The sequence below is a fragment of the Amblyomma mixtum genome, chromosome 2 (genome assembly GCF_055824585.1).
Source record: "Amblyomma mixtum isolate Tamu chromosome 2, ASM5582458v1, whole genome shotgun sequence".
In the NCBI taxonomy this organism is placed as follows: Eukaryota; Metazoa; Arthropoda; class Arachnida; order Ixodida; family Ixodidae; genus Amblyomma; species Amblyomma mixtum.
The window spans coordinates 221556153-221576365 of NC_143013.1; the positions used below are offsets into that span (position 1 = coordinate 221556153).

At 45.7% G+C, this 20213-nt stretch overlaps 1 protein-coding gene across 3 annotated transcripts in view; it reads right to left on the reverse strand.

Annotated features, from left to right (window-relative positions):
* The window catches only part of LOC149362684 (alpha-amylase-like), a 31771-nt gene extending 13261 nt beyond the window's left edge, over positions 1-18510 (reverse strand). Inside the window, exons 1-6 of one of the 3 annotated variants that reach the window (XM_089573163.1) lie at positions 17585-18510; positions 10264-10328; positions 7537-7761; positions 7196-7353; positions 2593-2782; positions 1643-1964 (exon numbers count right to left, since the gene is read on the reverse strand). In XM_089573163.1, coding sequence (XP_089429289.1) covers positions 1643-1964; positions 2593-2782; positions 7196-7353; positions 7537-7725 — 859 coding nt within the window. In that variant the 5' untranslated portion in view covers positions 7726-7761; positions 10264-10328; positions 17585-18510. Of the gene's footprint in view, positions 1-1642; positions 1965-2592; positions 2783-7195; positions 7354-7536; positions 7762-7871; positions 7890-10263; positions 10329-17584 lie in introns of those variants that run through there. The other 2 variants (XM_089573164.1, XM_089573165.1) reach the window with 2 other exon arrangements.
* Positions 18511-20213: the final 1703 nt, after the last annotated feature.

Sequence of the window (20213 nt, forward strand, 5' to 3'; positions counted from 1 at the left end):
CTAAGAGTGGAAGGCGACAGCGTCTTGCAACGCTGAAAGGGAGTCCACAGAACGCCATCGCCCATTCGGTTCTACGCCTTGCTGGAAGGGAAATTTATTTTTGAGGAAAGGAAATGTATCTCTCTCTCTCTTGCATACCTGGGTGGACATCTGAACCTCGCCGTAAGGGAAGGGGGGAAGATGGGAGTGAACGAAGACGCCGTTAGCTAGACGCGCCTTTGTTCATTCCAAACCGTTCAGCTGGCATGGCGGAGTGGCTAGCGTGCTCGTGTCGCACTCCGGAGGCCCTGGTTCGATTCCCCAACTCTATCAATTCCGTATTCGGTTTTATTGATTTATGTGGTCTGACTGGAAAGGTTAATTAGGCTATTTGATATTTGTACTATTGCAATTCTATCCATCGCGTTCTGTCATTCACCTCTCAAATATTGGAACTGTCTGGGATGTTCGACACAATGTATATGAAACGAGAAACTGGGTGGAGAAGTAGGTGGTGGTGGAGCGAACGAGGCTTCGGCCGGTTATGTTTTTTTTTTTTTTTCGGCAGCGTCTGTGTTTGCGGACGCGGTTGTTACTGCTACGCGGCTCTTTATATTCTTTTCTTTTCCTCTTTCTTCTGACCTCTTTATTCTTCTCTATCTTAGTAGGCTAATTGATTTAATTAAGCAATTAACTAAACTCAGTCCCTCTTAGTTGGAGCATCACTATACGATCCCTTTAATTGGTTGCATGGTTACTAGCCAAAGTACAATTGGCCCCATTTGAAATTCGCGCCCTGTGACGTCACGGCCGTTTCGACCAATTGAAAAGCGTGACATTTTCTGTCGACAACTCCTGCTTACAACGATGAGGCATTAAAGGCTTCCGCCTTAAAACAAGCACTTAGAATCATCACTTTCTCTTCTTTTACCCAGCCGTCTGCACCTTTGTTCCATTCACTACATGTCCTGCCCCTAGAACATTTACACAAATTTCAGGTCCTGGTTTTTCTTTTCAAAGTCATCAATAAGTATATATGTGTTAATTTTGTCCCTGAAAATACAATTACTAATAGTAACGTCCCGCGTTTTGCTTTGTCGAACAATTTATTGTTGCCAAAAGTACGGACTAATTATGGAAAGCAAACTACATCGTTCTTTGCCATGTCCACTTGGAATAATTTGCTCCCTTCACTGAAATCCCCAATGTCATTGTACAAATTCAAAAAAATGTTAAAACACCACTTGTTTGAATCTTTAGATGTTTAACAACGTTTTTGTGTTTGCAGTCACTATGTAACATTCATTTGCTGTACACTTCTTTCCTTTTTGTCTCTTTATTTGCCTTCCTTTTTTCTTTTTTTTACCTCGAATTGTTGTGCATGCGCCGGTTTATGTATTCTGTTCATGTAGCCATAGGAGGCCCTATTTGCAGTCTCGACTTTTGGGCATCCTGATGTATATACCCCATAACCATGTACTGTAAATATGAAATAAACTTGTTTTGAAAACAGTAAAAAAAAAAGGTGAGCCAATGCATCATTCCTGCACGGTTTATGTCCGCGCATATAAGAAAGCGTGCAGTAGCTAAGACGCTTTCATCCCTCAGTTCGTGGACTGAGGGACAAATCTTGAACCCAAACTCGAAGATGCAGTCTACGTACCTAGCTTGGCTCCGTATGAGAACTCGGTGACCCTTCCCAGGTGTTGGTAATGCCAGCGAGCCACCGGCTCGCCATGTCCCAGGTCAATGACCTCTTGGTAGATAAACGGCTTTGTGTTCGCGGGGAAGAATTCCGTGCTAAGGTCCTTGAGCCTTCCGTAGATGGCTTCCAGATCAGCCGGCCACATGTGCTTGGCGGCGTCGACGCGGAACCCGGCAACGCCGAAGTCGATGAGCCGGTTCATATAGTCCGCCACCTTGACCCGAACGTGCTCTCGGCTCAAGTTCAAGTCTCGCAACCCGACCAGCTCGCAGTTGCGCACCTGGATCGAAGTTTTTCTTGGTCGTTATCGCGTCAGCTGTTCCGAGGCGAACACGTTGCGTTTGAAGATGCGGCCCGGCAACGCACCAAAAATGTTCCTCATTGAAAGAAGTGGTTATAGCGCCAAGCAGATGCTTTAGTGGCAATGAACAAGAGCGTTCATAGCCAGTGTAACCGTGCCCTACATGGCCGAACACACGCTATACGAAGCCATCCCACCCCTAAAGCTTCCTGGCGTTTGCACAACGCCACCTTACCTACTTTTAAACTATGTGACTGACTTTCAACACCTTTCAATTTTTTCCAAGAGGTGCTCCTCCTTGCCCGCAATGAGTGGAAGGTGCCTACAGCGGAGACACATTATAACACATCCTAATTAAGGGCAGAAACTTTCAACTGTCACAATTTCCATTACTTTCATAAAACATGCAACAGCAAGCCTGGACAAGCATTAAGGAAGTTCAATGTTCTTCTACAAAAATATGCAACGCACCACCATATCTTAATCTCGTAAAATAAGGTGTTTGCAACCTTTTTCCAGTCCAACGAGTGAAAGGTGTTCATTAAGAGCGTCGAAATAACATACCTCAATATTACTCCTTTTCAATCATTATGAAGCAGGCCCGCACCTGGGTGGCGTCGCCGTAGCTCTCGATGGTACCCGACGAGGTCCCGCAGTGCTCTTTCCTGTTGAAGTCTTCCGGGCCGTAAGGCACGGCGGGATAGCTGAACTCCGCATAATCGAAGCTGGAGCCAGCCGTACCTTTGTTTATCTTCAAGCCACCAGTCATGTGGTTGATGACGGCGTCAACGTACACCCTGAAGCAGCAAGAAAATACAGCAACTGAAACGCAAAAATGACACTCCTAAGAGTATCATCGATGCAGCGATGGCGTAGAGGTAGATCATCCGTCTCGCGTGCAAGAGGACCGGGGTTCGAATCCCGGCGAGGCGCAAATCTCCACTGGGTATAAATAAAAAAAAACTTGGCTTGTGGATAGAAATGCGTAACCAAGCCTGATCTCAGTGACCAGAACCGACAACGCACTTCCTCACCAGAGCTGGATTTGGCTACCCTGGTGTAGTACTTGACCACAACCTTCTATCAGCAAACCAATTAAACCTCGGCCCTCCGTCCCCAGCGGCTGGGGAGCAGCTGACCAAGGCGGCAGTGACGCAGCGGAGGGTGCCAAGAATCTCAGGTTACGGGCAGGCCACCGGCTCACTCTGTGCTGGAGGGCAACGAGCTTGCCCACCAGTTCGCCCGAGAGATGGAACACCGGGCAGAGGAAGGTGAGCCACAGTCCATTATTAGTTATAAGGAAATTACGAACTATTACAAGACGGAGAGGCGACGTTACCCCGATCTTCACAAATCGCTTACCAGAGAACAGCAAGCGATCTACAGGCAGATACAGGCAGGATCCTTTACGCACCCTCACCTTCAACACAAGATGTACCCGGAAAGGTACCAGAAGGAATGTGATTTCTGCAAGACTGAGTTAGGCACGCTCCAACATGTCATTGGAGTATGCAACTTCATCAAGGAAATCCCCCCACCTCTTACCTGCCCCACTACCCCACCCCATCCCCCATCGTCCCTTACCGAGCGATGGGAGACCTTGCTAACCAGCCCCGCCGTGGAAGACCAGCTCGTCCTGATCTCCAGGGGCCAGGCGGCCAGGGATGCATATGGGTCCCGTGAAGAGGGAACCACTCCCATCGACGGCCTCTAACTAGACGTCGTATTTACCTCGAGCAAATAAAGTTGTTTCTCTCTCTCTCTTCGGGCAGGTAGCAGTGCTGTTCGAGGAACTAGCGTGTATTAAATGGGATGCCATAGGGCTAAGTAAGGTTAGGAGGACAGATGAGGCATGTGCAATACTAAAGGGTTGGGCACGTACTGTGCTATCGCGGATTAACGAGCAACGAGAACTAGGTGGGGGATTCCTCATCAACCAGGATATAGCTGGCAACATAGAGGAATTCTATAGTATTAACGAGACGGTGACAGCTATCGTAATTAGGCTTAATAAGAGGTACAAGCTGAAGGTGTTGCAGGCCTATGCGCTTACATGCAGCCATGATGAACAGATTGTTGAACGATTTTAAGAAGGCATGAAATCGGCAATGAACAAAGTAAAATCAGAATGAATTGTATTGATGGGCGACTTCAATGCGAAGGTAGGCAAGAAGCAGGCCGGAGACCAGGCGGTGGGCGACTATGGCATAGGCTTCGGGAACAGCAGGGGAGAGTTATTAGTACAGTTCGAAGAGAGAAATAATTTACGGATCCTGAATACCTTACTTGCAAACGAAATAAAAGGATGCGGAGGTGGAACAGCCCCAATGGTGGGACTGAAAATGAAATAGCCTTCATGCTATGCGCACACCCTGGTATCGTGCAGGATGTGGAGGTACTCGGAAAGGTGCGCTGTAGAGAAAGACAGAATGCTAAGGTCTCGAATTAGCTGAGACCTGAGAAGGGAACGAAAGAAATCAGTGATTTGAAGCCCATGAACGAGTTAGCGGTAAGAGGGAAAGTAGAAGAATTCAGGATATCGCTGCAGAACAGATATTCGGCTCTAACTAAGAAAGACGATCTAATGTTGAAAGAATGAACGATAATCTCACACCTCTCATTATAGAGTGTGATTAAATGTGATTAAGAAACGCCAAACCATGAAAGCGTCTAACCCTACGGACAATAGCACTGGCAGAGCTATCAAAGTTAATAAATGAACGCAAGGTAGCCGACATAAGGAAGTTTAACGTGGCGAAGATCGATAATGCTTGCAAGAACGCCTAAAATAAGTGCAAAGAAAACTAGGCCTAGGTAAAAACTAGATGTATGCGCTAAGAGACAAAGTGGGCAATGTTATTAGCAATATGGATACGATAGTTAAAGTATCCGAAGAGTTCTACACAAATATATACAGCAGCCAATGCAATAAGAACGTTAATGAGAGAGGTAGTAGTGCACAGCAATGGGCCAGCCTGCCAGTAACGAAAGAGGAAGTAAAGAAATCCTTAGGAGCAATGCAAAGGGAGAATACAGCTGGTGAGGATTAGGTAACAGCAATCTCTTAAAGGACGCAGGCTAGATTGTGCTAGAAAAACTGGACCCTATTTACGCAATGCCCTATGACCTCGAGCTTACCAGAAGCTTGGAAGAACCCTAACATTATCTTAATTCATAAGAAAAGAAACGTCAAGGACCTGAAAAATTACACTGATCAGCTCAGTGTCCGTTACGAGGTATTTATTAAGGTAATCGCAAATAGAATCCCGAAAACCTTAGACTTCAATCAGCCAAATGATCAGGCAGGCCTTTGTAAAGGATACTCGACAATGGCCCATGTTCACGATATCAATTAGGGGATAGAGAAATGCGCATAATACAACCAACCCCTACAAATAGAATTCATTGATTACGAGAAAGCATTTGACGCAGTTGAGACCTCATCAGTCATGCAGCCATTGTGCAATCATGGTGTAGAAGCGTCTTATGTGGAAATACTGAAAGATATCTATAACGACTCCACAGCTACCATAGAACTTAAAGCAGCAATAAAATTCTAAGGAAGGGTGTCAGGCACGGAGACACGATCTCGCCAATGCTATTCACCACCTGTTTAAGGCAACAGCGGGGATAAGAGTTAATAGAGGATACCCAAATAATTTGCGATTCACTGATGACATTGACTTGCTAAGTCACTGAGGAGATAAGCTGCAAAGCATAATCGATGTGTTAGACAGGCAAAGCAGAACCGGTAGGTCCTAAAATTAACATGCGGAAAACCAAAGTAATGTTATGCAGTCTCGCGAGGGAACAGCAGTTCGCAATTGGTAGCGAGATACTAGAAGTGGTAAGAGAACACATCGCGTCTTTCGGGTCAGCAGCCGGGCGCCGTAACGACTGAGAAACCGCGGCGGCACTAAGTTTCGTTGATTTGTCGCCATGGAATAAGTGACAGGTCGGAGCGGCTTCCTCTTCGAGGCATCATTTGACCAGAGACAGCGAGTGCACAGGAGGCTTGCTGTGCCCGGTTACTGAGAAGTCCGACTTTTAAAGCAGACTTCGAAAGACGGAACATGTCAAGCGTTAGGGACACCTCAATTTCACTGCCACCCAGATAACTGTTTTTTTTTCAATCAAGCGCTCTCCCGCTACCCGTCTCTACACTCTGCTGTTAACTAGCCTTCACACCAGTTATGTATTTGCATGAACAGTGACATACCCCCTTGAATATTGAGACATCCGAGAAAAAGGATTTTTAATTTTATTTCCTGCGCGAGGCATACCAACTTCTGGCTCTCTAACCTGATCTTATAGTACTGTAATTTGCTCTAAACTGGGCGAGTAAACGAGCAGAAGTGACCAAAGGGTCCCATTGCGATGCGATCGTTGTTGGGGGCATTGAAATAGAGAAGGGTATGGGTGTATTTTATAGGAGCAGGAAACAGAACGACGCAGCTGTTTTATTCGCAAAAGTTTCCGAACAAGCTGTGAGGATTTTCACGCCAGTAACTAGCTAGCTACCAGACAGAGTAGGAGTAGAAAGCAGTATTTGCTTATGCGAGGAAATAAGTTTTCAACGTCGCATATGCGGCGGAAAATAAGTCTACTTCTGCTCCTTCAAAATCGATTCTCGGAAAGAGCGTACTGAATCTTCCGAATTGTGTTCAGCTAGCTACTACGCGGCGAAGAAGTCAAGGAACGCAATATACATGGTGCCGAATTTCTCAGAAATAAACTTTTATAGGAACACCTTTTTGGTTTATCCCAAAGAGAATGAAATAATGGAACTAGTTACCACCAATGGTCTTTGAGTCCAATAACTTCTCACAATAACTCAAATGTCTTTTGTCATGTGAAGATGCCTTGAGTTGGATTTATTGTCTCAATTTGTCTCCCTTTTCTTGCAAATATGCCTTTTTGTTAATCTGCCGTTTCAACTTCTGTCCTTTACGCTGTACACCATATTCCCTGCTCAGTTGTTTTTTGTGGGCTTGTTGTAACGCTTTTCCTGCTAAGGCCGTAACATCTGCCTGCAGTATGATTAAATAAAGAGCAAAACACGAAATTTGTCCTTGTATAAAGTGCACGCTGATTGGAACAAATAGGTCTCCGCTGTCGAGTAAGCACGCTGTCATGTTGTGGATAAGCCGCTTTGCGTCATGCATGAGTTACGCCACAGGGAACAGCAGCGCGTGCAGCAGAGCACTGACCTCACTCCGGCCTGGTTGCAGCGGCGGACCATATCCCGGAACTGAGCCTCGTCCCCGCTCCGGTTTTTGATCTTGTAACTCACGGGCTGGTAGCGCTCGTACCACGGTCGCCGCACCGTGTCCCCGAAAATGATGCCGTGCTCGTTGACTGGCGATGTCTTCTCGGTGCAAACAGGCAGGCACCGACGTCCATTAGACAGAAGAGAGATAGCCATGAGAAGAAAGAGCAGAGCGGACGAATGTAAATTAATATCGAAACTACTTTCTTTATATGCAAGCGTAAACTTAATCAGTGACCCCAGCAGAGAATATAACGTGAAAACAGCCCTAAGGCGACCGACCTGAACACCGCCGTAGCCACGTGGTCCGAGGAATGTCTCGCACTCGTAGGCTATGTCGTCGAACCGCCACTCGAAAAGATGGACGATCACACTGCGCCCGGGCACCACGTTCGGTTCCTTGTTGCGGTCGGCGCCGAGGCAGCAGACGAGCGACGACGCCGCAAAAGAGAGCAACCAGAGTAACCCCATCGCAGTGGCGACGCTTTGCCGGAACGCGCGGCAGACCTGTCGAAGGGTACGAACGGCCAGCTGATGCAAACCTAGCGGCAGCGTTCTTTCAACGCTGTACGGGTGAATTCCACGTATTTCTCCCCAATGAGGGTGACTCGCATTACCACCGTGTCCGTTTTCTGCGTCACTCAAGCAGCGGCACGTGCGCAAGCGACGATGCGATAATGTGCGCCGAGAGGCACGGCAAGCACCGCGTTCTGTAGACCGTCTATCTGATTGTTAGCGCGAGCCCATTTCCCACGTTCTCTTACATAACTTCCTGGAATATCTCGTCCAAGTTCTCTTGTCATCTCGTGGACAATCTACAAAGGACTCTTTTTCTCAATGAACAAGGTCCGCTGTGGCGTCGCAAAAGCATGATATATTACAATTGTTTCTCCTTGACCGCAGATTGCTACGAGGACTCTTCACGCTACCCATTGTTCTTGGTGCATACAAAGGCTCCATTCCCGCCCTGAAAGTTTCGGGTTCTGGCGTTCTACGCAACGGTAATGAGAACGCACAGAGAGAGGTGTGATTTTGACTTGCACTCTTCCAACTTGCAAACTGTAAGAATTTGAAAATTTTCTTTTTTTTCTTCAACTAAACACAACTTCCATTCTCTGAATAAGGAAACACGCAGGCAGACAGGCATGGCAGACAGGTGCATATCAAAAGGAATAACTTCCCGCAATATTTTACCAGAATTCTCTTCATTAGCATTTCCTACAATGACCTTACTCGTACGGGTGACTGAAGATAATCAAGAGAGTCTATTCCTTTTTTTTTTAAACTAAGCACAGACTACACGCTTTCCTCCAATCAAAGTGAAGTGAACAATTCGCAGACGTGTGGGAGACTATGTGCTGAGTGATAGTTGCGCCGGCCTACTTTTGTATGTCGGGCGCCGGCCGGACATACAAGTGTCCTAGCATGAATAAAAAGAACAAAGGAATGTGATTTGGAGCGTTCATTGCCTCCCGCTAAAATACCGCTGCTACTGCAACACGTGAGATGTTGCAGTAGCAGCGGTATTTTAGCGGGAGGCAATAACGCTCCAAATCGCATTCCTTTGTTCTTTTTATTCATGCTAGGACACTTGTATGTCACCTCGGGCAAACAGCATAATCATATTCCAGTAATCGCGCGGGCAAAGTTAAGAACGTGCAAAACGCAGCGCAAACGAACGACGACAGAAAAAAGAAAAACAGCGCTAACAGGCACGGCGCTGCGTCCGTGTGTGTCTTTTTCTGTCTCCCTACTTTATCGCTATCTTTTCACGTTCCAAAGTGCATTAACACGTGCAGGTATCAACGCCGAGGGAGTCACCTTCTGCATTGAAAATGTGGATCGATTTTGAGGGGTCGTTCGTTGCTGACGGTGCATTCCATGGCTCAGCGTGACGTCTGACAATGGCGACCTATATACAGCCTGAAACACGCCCGTAGTGGCTATGGAGTAGGCCGTAACGTATTTCCAGAATTTAAGCCCATTTCCTTGCTGCTCTTTTTCCTTTTTTTCCCCTTTGTTCCCCTCCCCAAGTGTAGGGTAGCCAACTGGGCATCGCCTGGTTAACCTCCCTGCCTTTCCGTCCTTTTCTCTCTCTCTCTCTCTAAGCCCATTGATAACCACCACTAGCCGTGCGGACACGCAACCAGGATTCAAACCATTCCAATTGGTGCCGGTACGCGTGACTATTCGGCTCCCTCTGTGTTGCTCCGTTTCGTCAGGTGAGCTTCTACATCGCACTGTACGTAGCAGGTTCTACGCGATGCAATACTAAAAACAAATTTACAGGAAAAAAAAACAAGCACAGCGGGCACAAGAAACTGGTAGGGCAGACGCAGCGACAACTTTAAAGTGTTTTAATGTAGGAACCAAAATAAGGCGGAATACTTAGCTGCGTAGCAACCACCGTGCGAGTGAATCAGTAATCGCAAACGAAGTAACACTGAAGACATTATTGACGTATACAGGAAACATCGACACGCACTCCAGGGCAAAACGTAGCTATATATATAATTAAAAAAAACAACAAAAACGGAAAAACGTCCGTGCCTAAAGGTTCAGCATTACGAAAGCCCCTTTGGCAATGTAATGAGAACGGCATCACCAAAGCCATGCCTAAGAAAGAATGGGACTAACAGGAACAGCTGTACAGGAGAAGGCAAAGAAACGCTCAAATGACGAAAGATCCCTAAACTGAAAGTGATTGTGATACACAAATTAAAAGGCAGTCCGAAAACTTGGCTTATAACTTACTTGACGACGTGCTCAAGCGACTCTCCCATTCACTGTAGTCACCTGCCCTTAAATCGCATCTCTTCTAAAAGCCAGTCGCAGACATGGGCGGTTTCGAAGACACACATATCTTCGATACTATCTTTCGATACATTTTCTGCATCGGTATTAGGTGTCACTTGCCGAATGTTAAAGTATCCGAGTATCGGCATCGAAAATCCTTTTTAGTGTATCATGTTGTTTAATGATAGTCATAATAAATAAAATTAAACGCACCGCTGATTTTGAGGCTGCCACGAGTCGGACTTCCGGCCGGCGGCGTTTGTTCAGGCGTCAGTGTACTGAAAAAATTCGAAGAATTAGAAACAGAAGATGTCAATGTCGTTGGCCCAGTGAGTCATCTTCCTTCCTACTTTAGTCGTTTGGGAGATAGACGACATATATGTTGCTTTTCTACACACTTGGTGAACAAGGGACGAGGAGACAGGCTCACCGTTATAGTAGAAACATCACCCGTTCACCCCTATTTCAAGCTGCGGTGGTTGTCCAATAGTAATGGAAATCTGGCGTTCATGCCAAGGAGGTTACAGAACGTTTATTGTTTACTTTGCAAGCACTACAAAGGTCAAGCACGCTTGCACACGCGAGTCACTAGGATCATCAACGCCGTCGGCGTCAAAGGCATCAGCTGACGTATCTCTTTTGTTTGAAGAAGCAAGCGATAGTTCCCAGGTGGCGCTAGTGAAACTTTAGTTTCTTAAATATACCGCCTGGATACTCGAGTCCAAGTGGCAATGCTTCTCTCTCACCGATTGATACTTGCACGTTCATAAAATACAAGGCAACGGGCTCGTGTGCGCCTGAAGAGAGTTTTTTTTTTCATTTTCTTAGCTTAAAGCACGGCTGCACGGCGGAGCTCTTTCGGACCCAAGTTAAAGTACCCCAGGTGGTCGAAACATCCGAAGCCCTTGACGACGTGATTCGCTTTGGGACGTTAAACCTCTCTAACTAAAACTAATGACATTATTATGAGACAGCGAAAAATTGTAAACTAGCGCAGAAATGCTGTCAGTTTTAGTGACCCTTTTTAAATGCTATAGTGTAAGGGGTTTAACATGCTGTAGAGACTTATGGGCTGTCATGGACGTCGTAATGGAGTACTGCAGATTAAATTCGACCACCCAGGATCATATGGTTTGGTTTGTAGTTTATGGGGTTTAATGTCCCAAAGCGACTGAGGCTATGAGGAAAGCGGTAGTGAAGGGCTCCTGAAATTTCGTCCACCAGGAGTCCTTTAACGTGCGCCAACATCGTACGGTACACGGACTTCTAGCATTTTGCCTACATCGAAATACGACCGTGGCGGCCGGGATAGAACCCGAGTTTTTCGGGTCAGCAGCCGAGCGCCGTAACCACTGAGCCACCGCGCCTGCACCAGGGTCCACTTAAAGCGCGGACATTGCACAGAACACGGGTGTTCTTGCGTCTTCTCTTTTTAAATATTTCCAGCGATCCGATAGAGGTTGCTTTGATAGCAACGTGGTGATTGTTTATGCATCAGTGGCCCTGAAAGGCGATGTTAACTTCTTTCTGTTCCAGCTGTTCTAACCACTTACAGGTGAACGTGACTCCTATTGCCTGAGCTCGGTTTCCTGCCCCATGGCTGAAAGGGAAGAAGAGAGAAAGGCCGCCGCAGTGGCTCAGTGGTTATGGTGCTCGGCTGCTGACCCAAAAGACGCGGGTTCGATCCCGGCCGCGGCGGCTAGAATTTCTTTGGAGGAGAAATTCTAGAGGCCCGTGTACTGTGCGATGTCAGTGCACGCTAAAGAACCCCAGGTGGGCGAAATTTCCGGAGCCCTTCACTACGGCGTCTCTCATAGCCTGAGTCGCTTTGGGACATTAAACCCCATAAACTAAACTAAACTAAGAAGAGAGAAAAACGTATCGGTTTCCAAGCGGAGAACAGAGTGGAGGGCGTTCGCAATTCAAGACGAAAGATAAGCGTCGAGGAGTAAGCCGACGCCCCATTGCCCGATGATTGCGTGCGTTGTGGTTTGTGTCGCAAGAGGAAATAAGCGACGATGTCGCAAAGAAGATAACGCACGTCTGCATCCAAATAGTGGCACGCTGACTGCAAAGGCAGCTCTCTAGTTGACGCGGAGGAGCAGTAGCCAAAAGAGGCGACCATGCAATTATCACTGTCAAGATCGCCGCAGCGCGATCTCCTATGCTGTTGTTTTCTGCCAGCCCCAGCCACGTTATTTCACCAATCTTTCTAAGCTGTTAGCTGTCGGCCGCGCTCGATTAAGTTTCGTGTTTCGCTCCTGATACACGCTCTGCCACTGTAATACGACCGCGTGCGGCAGTTCCGCGCATTGCATGTCATGACGACTTCGTTTCACTAATTTTGCCTAGTGCTTTATTTAGTTACGTATTTATTTCGCACCTGTAATATCCTTTCAGGCGTTACGCCATTGAAGTAGAGACCAACAAGAACTCAAGCAAATAATGGAGCAGTTAAAGCAAGGTAAAACATCAACAGCCATGAGGCATGAACCGAGCTCAACTACCAGGTTCATATTTCGTCCGTATGATCGCCGTTTTTCACCTCGTGCATTGTCACCTTTGAATGTAACCCCCCTGTCCGTGTGCAGTCACGTGGATTAGCTGAAATTCTTGCACTGCATTGTCAGTTCACTTTATCATGTCCCATATAATGTCTATGCTATCCCTGATATTCCCCAATCAACCAGGAGTTATCGTATCCTTAATGTTAAGCCATACTTCGCTCGTACTAATAATTTCAAGCACAGTTATTTTCCTCGCACAGTTGAACATTGGAACTTAATTCCTGGTATAACGCGGTCTCTTGCATTAAGCTCATTTTTAAAAGCTGTCGGTGTCACATGTTGCTTTCTTTTCAGTTGTGTTCATTGTGCATTGCTTAAATTTATTAGTTACAGCCTATCTATCACACTGTTCGCGCTATGTATGCAGACATGTTAGATTAAGTGTTTCTGAGTGTGCTGTACCCTGCTGTTTTACATTACTGTCAGCCCCACTCCTGCGATAGTCCCAATAGCGGCTGCAGTATGTAAGAATAAATAAATAAATAAATAAATAGAGGTGGTTCTAACAATGTCCAGAGAAATTTCAGTTACCAGTTGCTTGAATAAGTAAGGAGTACCCTAGGACGACCATTTCTGAGAGAACTAGCAATCATAGGCTGGCCCTTTATTTTGGTTGATAAAGTAATAAAAGGTAAATTTAAATCATACCCCCCCCCCCCTCAAAAAAAAAAGAAAGTCAGTTCATTCCCTATTTCTCGGAGCATTCTACGCTAAGGAATAAATGGTGGAATTTGTTTAATTATTTTCGCTAGTATCGCCTCACTGTTCGCTACAGCAATCGGCCAAGTATCAAATTTATTTTTCATAACACGCTTCAAAATAGCATTTCCAAGTATTGTAGTTCACCGCAGCCGGTGGCAATGGCCTTATTTCAGGAATTACAGTTTTCCACAGAGTGGGGCTTCCAAATCTCACAATGTGCAAGATCTGAAAAATAACCAGTGGCTTCAGAAATTAGTTGCCAGAGGATCCACGCTGCATTGATGTTGGTTGCGAGGGAGCATATTGAATACTTGGAGTCTCTCATGTTGCTTTTAAAGTTTCATCATTTTCTAATGGTGAATGGCTACGCGTTATGTTTTTGGTGTATTAAAGGTATCCAAAAGCCCTACTATACTATACTACTATACTACTATACTACTATACTATACTATACTATACTATACTATACTATACTATACTATACTATACTATACTATACTATACTATACTATACTATACTATACTATACTATACTATACTATACTATACTATAGTCATACTATATACGGTTATTTGTGCATTAATTACCCAACCGCAGAAACATCTGTATCACTGTTTTGATCACTGAGCGTGTCCACAGCGCTCCTCATTTGGTCTGTCAAAGTGCCGGCTTTGCAATCGCTCCAAACCCTCGAAATCAACGGTCCTGCATAGTTCTTCATTCCCAAGATACTGTTTAAGCTCGACAAGTCACTGGATGAAACAGACATCACAGTGGAAATGGTAGAGTATTACTCTTCGTTTCTGCTCGTTCGAGAAAGTCACAGGTGTCCTTGCGGCATCTCCATTTTTCTTTACAATTCTACCCAGCAAACCTTCATCGTAAAGGACAGCTGTGCACGAACGAGCTTTAAAGTGCTTGAAACACTCCAGATTGAGTTCAAGACTGGAAACTTTCAGAGTGTGCCCAGCGTACCCTGTTAGTTACGAACTACGGACACGTGAAAAAGTCATCTACCTTCCTCTCTCCCCCTTCGATCTATACCTCGTCCAACTTCCCACGCGTAGGGTAGCGTACTGGGCGTCGCCTAGTTAACCTACCTGCCTTTCTGTCCATCATTTTCTCTCTCTACTCAGCATATTTATCTGGAAAAGCACTGTGCTGCCATCATACCTCGAAAAAAAAAACACCTAAAGATTCCTCTATGTCGAGATACTCATGCACCAAAATCTACCGACATTGTCTATGAACTTTTGCAACTCCCTCGAATATACGTTGGGGGTTGCGTGTAATGATGGCGATCTATGGCAGTTTGAAAGTGTTAAATTCTATAAAACAATTTGAGGTGTAAAGTTCACATCACCTTCAGTACCCTCTACAGGGAAAAAATATATTCATCTCTATCACGTTCGTTTTGTTATTTACACACTATTTCTAGCGTGGTGCTGTGGCCGTAATGGTAAATTTTCGGGGAAAGTGAGTTTAACGTCCTCAAGCAAGGCATGCGCTATAGGAGCCGATGGTAGTTGAAGGCTCCGGCTTGATTTCAGCTAGCCCAGGTATGTACACAGACGTTGAAACACGCTCGTGTTTTTTTTTTTTTTTGCATCTCGCCGCAATCGAAGTGCGGCCGCAGCAGCTCGGATTCGATCCCGAAACCTTGGCCTCAGCAGCAGATACAAAAGCCACTCGACTACTGCGGCGGATTAAATTAAATTTTTGCCGCATTTGCTTACATAATTTCTTCAGTTACGGCCTCATAGATTTGCTATGGCAACATGTATCACTTATGCGCTTTCTTTTTCAGAGAGATAAGTAAGCCGCTGCTCATAATGCGGCTTTTCAGCTCACAGAAAATTGCCCTTAGCATGGACGAATATAATCAGTAATAGTAAAACCCTGAGGAGGGATGGCGAAGAGGAGCTACTCATTCGTTTGCAGTACGGCTACGGTGATCTGAAAGCCTTTGTTATTCGCTTTTCTCTCAATTATTTTACCTTCAGCGAAGGCGATAGTCCAGAAATACAAGACGACACCTCCAAAAAAAACCGCGGTGTATCGCGAGTACTCGAGTGCCATTCGGATGGCGTGCAGTAAATTCCATGAACTGGCTTAAATTAGCCCCAAGTTACGCCACTTTCGTGCCGCAGAATGCTTCAGGCGTACGCCATTTGCTTCTGGCAACAGCTCGCCAGCGCTAGTGCATGTTGTGGAAAGTCCCATTTGTATCCGCTTTTCAAGAGTGAAAACCAAACTAGACGCAGTAGTCGTTGCCGAGTAGCCGAATTTAACAGACTGGTCAACGCATATCGTCGTCTATTTGAATGCCAGCCAGATCACTGGCTTCGAAATGTGACAACAGGACACCATGGTTCGTTTACCATGGTGTCGCGCTAGTTATGTGGTTTGGTTTATTGGAGTTTAACGTCCCAAAGCGACACAGGGTATGAGGACGCCGTAGTGAAGAGCCCCGGAAATTTCGACCACCTGGGTTTCTTTAACGTGCACTGACATCGCACAGTACACGGGCCTCTAGAATTTCGCCTCCATAGAAATTCCGCCGCCGCGGCCGGGATCGAATCCGCGTCTTTTGGGTCAGCAGCCGAGTGCCATAACCACTGAGCCACCGCGGCGCCTGGCTACTTATGTGGACCGGCAGCTTAGGTCATAGTACGATGTGTTGGCGTGACTGTCGGTTGGTTGGTTTATGGGGTTTAACGTCCCAAAGTGACTGACTATGAGAGACGCCGTATTGGAGGGCTCCGGAAATTTCGACCAGCTGGGGTTCTTTAACGTGCACTGACATCCCACAGTACACGGGCCTCTAGAATTCCGCCTCCATAGAAACTCGACCTGCGCGGCCGGGATCGAACCCGCGTCTTTTGGGTCAGCAGCCGATTGCCATTACCACTGAGCAACAGCGGCACCTGGCTACTTATGTGGACCGGCAGCTTAGGTCATAGTACGATGTGTTGGCGTGACTGTCGAATGCTCCTCTATAAAGCATCGCCATGCGAAGAAAGCAAGAACGATGTCTACGCTCATTATTTGCGCCATGTGGCAAGTATGGGGCGCTCACTCCCTCTCACTAAACGTGCGAAGAGAGCGCGAAAGCTAGCAAATGAAACAGAATGGCAGGAGAGGCCTTGGTTTTTGTCTAAATAACTGGTCTGGCTGGCATGATTTTCAAAGAACGATCCACTGATAGCGACTGTTAGGAAGAAATTTAGGGACGCATGGGGATATCTTGATGAAAGGCCTATCTTGTACTTAATTAGTATGGACCGCAAGTATAATCTGCTTGATAACGATAAGCGAGAGCTGACTATTGCGTTTTCCCGCAGGCAAGGCAATTAAGCAGGCCGACTGACTCGGATATGAAATGGAATGTCTTTATTGCGGCATACAACGGGAGCAAGTCCATGGACGAAAAGGCCAGCCGGTGGCTGTTGCCTCTCGCTTTAACAGGCGCCATTTCAGTGGGCAAGAGGAGAACGTGACTGAGGCGATGTAGGCCACGCAGCTTTGATAGCGGTTGTCTGCGGTACAACATTGATCTCGGACACCCGTTCTTTTGCAGATTTTGCAGTACAAAGACACCTGAGGCCAAAGGCCGGTAAGCGCCAGGTGAATCTGCAGGTGTTCTAGTGCAGAGTAGAAAACCGGGACGTTTTCCTAGTTAACCTATTCACGACCTTGCTCCTTCACTCTCTCTCTCTCCACACAGGTGACAAAGATATGGTGCGGAGGTCATTCTGCTTAAGCCTAAACCAGCAACAAAACCTGCTGGTGTGCATGACAACTCCAAAAGGCAGAGTATGATTTATGAAACCAAAAACAGGGAGTAGGCGCACAGGTGCCCAGAAAAGTTCTCGAAGCAAGTATGCTATAAAAAAGGTGAGTTTATACTCTCGCAGCAAGTGTCGCTTGACATAGAGGGCCGCTTATACAGCTGTTGCAGAGAAGTACAGAGTGCACGTGTAAACTTCTGTAGTCACCTGAACATGCGCTAGCGAGCGTCAGGCTGGATTGTTCCGAGGAAGGTCATCACGGAGCAGGGCAGAGAAATAGCATAGTGAAAAGAGTGACTAAATACTTCTGGAGGACAAAATGTTGGGCAATTTGGTTCGATTCTAAAATTCTAAAGCGCGAAAGACGAAGGCAAAGAAAAAAAACGAGACCCTTCGTTTTCTTTTCTCTTCGTCTTTCGCGGTGTAGAATTATGGATGTGACTAAATGCGAATTGATTTTGCACAGCTCTTACCAACTAGACGCGTAGTTCCGAGGAACCGAAGCAGGTGGCCCCTAGACACTCTAGCCGGACATGCGCTGTCCAAGGAAGCAGGGCTCGAAGAGCATTAAAGAATGATCTGATTTATACCCTTATTTCAGCCAGATGCTGATTCATTCACACGACGTCAACAAGTGTACTCCTTCCATATATCTCGTGCGATATGTTATCTTTTCGGCTTCCACTAGGCTCTTATCAGCTTTCTACGTGCTCAACCCTTGAGCTGTGACGCAAGCGGTAATCATGTACCGAGCATTGGCCTTGCGCCAGTTAGGTCGATGCGAGACAGTCAAAAGATAATTTTTCGAGTAGAGTCTACGTGCCTTTGATTTCTTTGGAATGATGATGTCTCTCGTTCAAGGCCGTGACTTTTTAATTCTCTACAACGCCTTTCAAGGTTACTCCAGATATTTATATAAAATTCGCTGGCGCATCACGCGTGTACTACATTCCGTATGTTTTCTGTCCGCACACGAATTCTCATAAAACGCACTTTAAATCATCTATTGCTCAACACACACAAAAAAAAATTGACGGACCATTACGATAGCCGGTAATAAGAAATTTGAGTGCAGCTCTTGAAGAGGCACCTGTAACTGCTGGCAGATGGTGTGTTACGCTGCTGGCAACCTACCAAGATCTTCCCATGGCACCCATCTTCCGGTTGTCCATTCCCCCGCTTTCCCCGTGGCAGGTGGCGTTTTGCTCTGCTAGTACCTGCCACTGTTGCCGGGTGGCGTGCTACACCGACAACTACGGCGCGGAATCCACTAAAGTGCGCCTGGGAGCTGCGCTGTAAAATGTTATCTATACCTAATGGTGGTATAGTAAAGCATAGTTAGTACCATAAATGATCAAGAAATTAATACCTGGAACCAGCCCTGGCACGAAGCGCAATTTGCATCATACTTTCAGTCTAAAACGTGTGGCCTATCCGCTTTCCATTAGAGAATGCGCAAGCACATCTCACTAGTGCATTGCTTGTTGTACGCCTTTTAGTTGTACTTTTGTGCCAAGTTAGTAAACACAAGTGCGCTGGATTCGTATTTCTCTGTTTGATGACAAGAATGCTGGAAGTTCGTCTACGCTATTAAGAAACGCTTGGTGCTGAGAAATTATCCCTGGAAAGACTACGGCCGTTTATTTGACTCTGTATAAAATGCAGCACCGAATGAATGATAATAACCAGTGGATGACAAGCAATGAACGATAATCTCACAAATATCATTAGGGAATTCGCAATAGCAGTAGAGGCTATGGTAGCTAGGCAGGATACTCGTAAACTGTCTCAGCAGACGAAAGATGAGATTGAGAAACCCCAAAGCCTGAAAGCCTTTAAATCCATAGATACAACTAGTTAGTTAGTTAGTTATATGGGGTTTTATGGCGCATAAGCAACTAGGGCTATCATGCGCCAAACACAAGGTTAGATGATGTTATGTCAAGTGTACAGAGGTTACATTATAATAGATTTAAAACATTGGCTTTCTTTAAAAACTTACAAACAAGTGAAAATTCGACAGGTGCTTGCTCGCCTAAAAGCAATGCGGGATGAAATGGAATGTGTTCAACGTAAAATACCGTAAAAATTTTTTTTTCAAAGTTCTTCGAGATGTGAACAAGAAATTAAAATGTGATTTACTGTGAGCTCCTCACCACACATTTCACACACAGGTTTGTCTTTTTTTGTTAATAAGAAGTTATGGGTGATGTGTGTGTGACCTATGCGTAAACGACATAAAATTACTTAGATAAAACGTTCTTTATGGCGGCATGATTTCCATTCTTTTAAAATGGGCTTTATGGTATGCAGCTTGTTGTGTCCTTCATTTTCCCAAGAAGCTTACCACTTGGCTCTTAGTCTGCTGTGCAATAACTTCATGTAATCCCTAGGAGGCAAATTCACATGTTTTATTTCCATGGTTCTGGTTTGTGCAGCACACATGTCGGCTCTCTCATTGTCCCTAATGCCAATGTGACTGGGAACCCAGCAGAATTTTATGACATGTTTTCGTGTTTTGACCTTTACTATATTGCGTATGATGGTTCCAATCAGTGGCTCTGTGGCATTTTTGGAGTTTAATGCTGTAAGGACGCTCAGTGAATCTGTATAAATCATGCTGTTTTTGATCTTTTCATTTGTTATTTTCTGTACCGCAACACTAATAGCATAACACTCCGCGGTGAAAACTGTAGCACATGAGGGCAGTCGTACTGCATTTTCTATTTTTCCTTGTATTACTGCGCTTCCTACATGAGCATGAGTTTTTAACCCGTAAGTATAAAATGCAGTGTAATTTCTGTATTTTTCTTGTAGTGCTAGATATTCTTGTATTATATGGTCGTGTGGCGTACAGGTTTTACTGAAGCGTGTTAGTGTGACGTCACACACTGTGGGGAGAGAGTACCACGGTGGTAGCGCTTCGTGTCTTGGGGCAATATTTCTAATTTCGTTTAGTATGTTCAGAGCCTGGCATCTTTCTTCGAAGCGCAAGAGCAACGGCTTAATCGCGTGAGGCTTGTTATTCAAGAGTATTCGAGATGGTCATTTCGTCACAATTGGGTAACAGAGATGTTTGGGCAGAGAAAGGAGTTTGAGGAT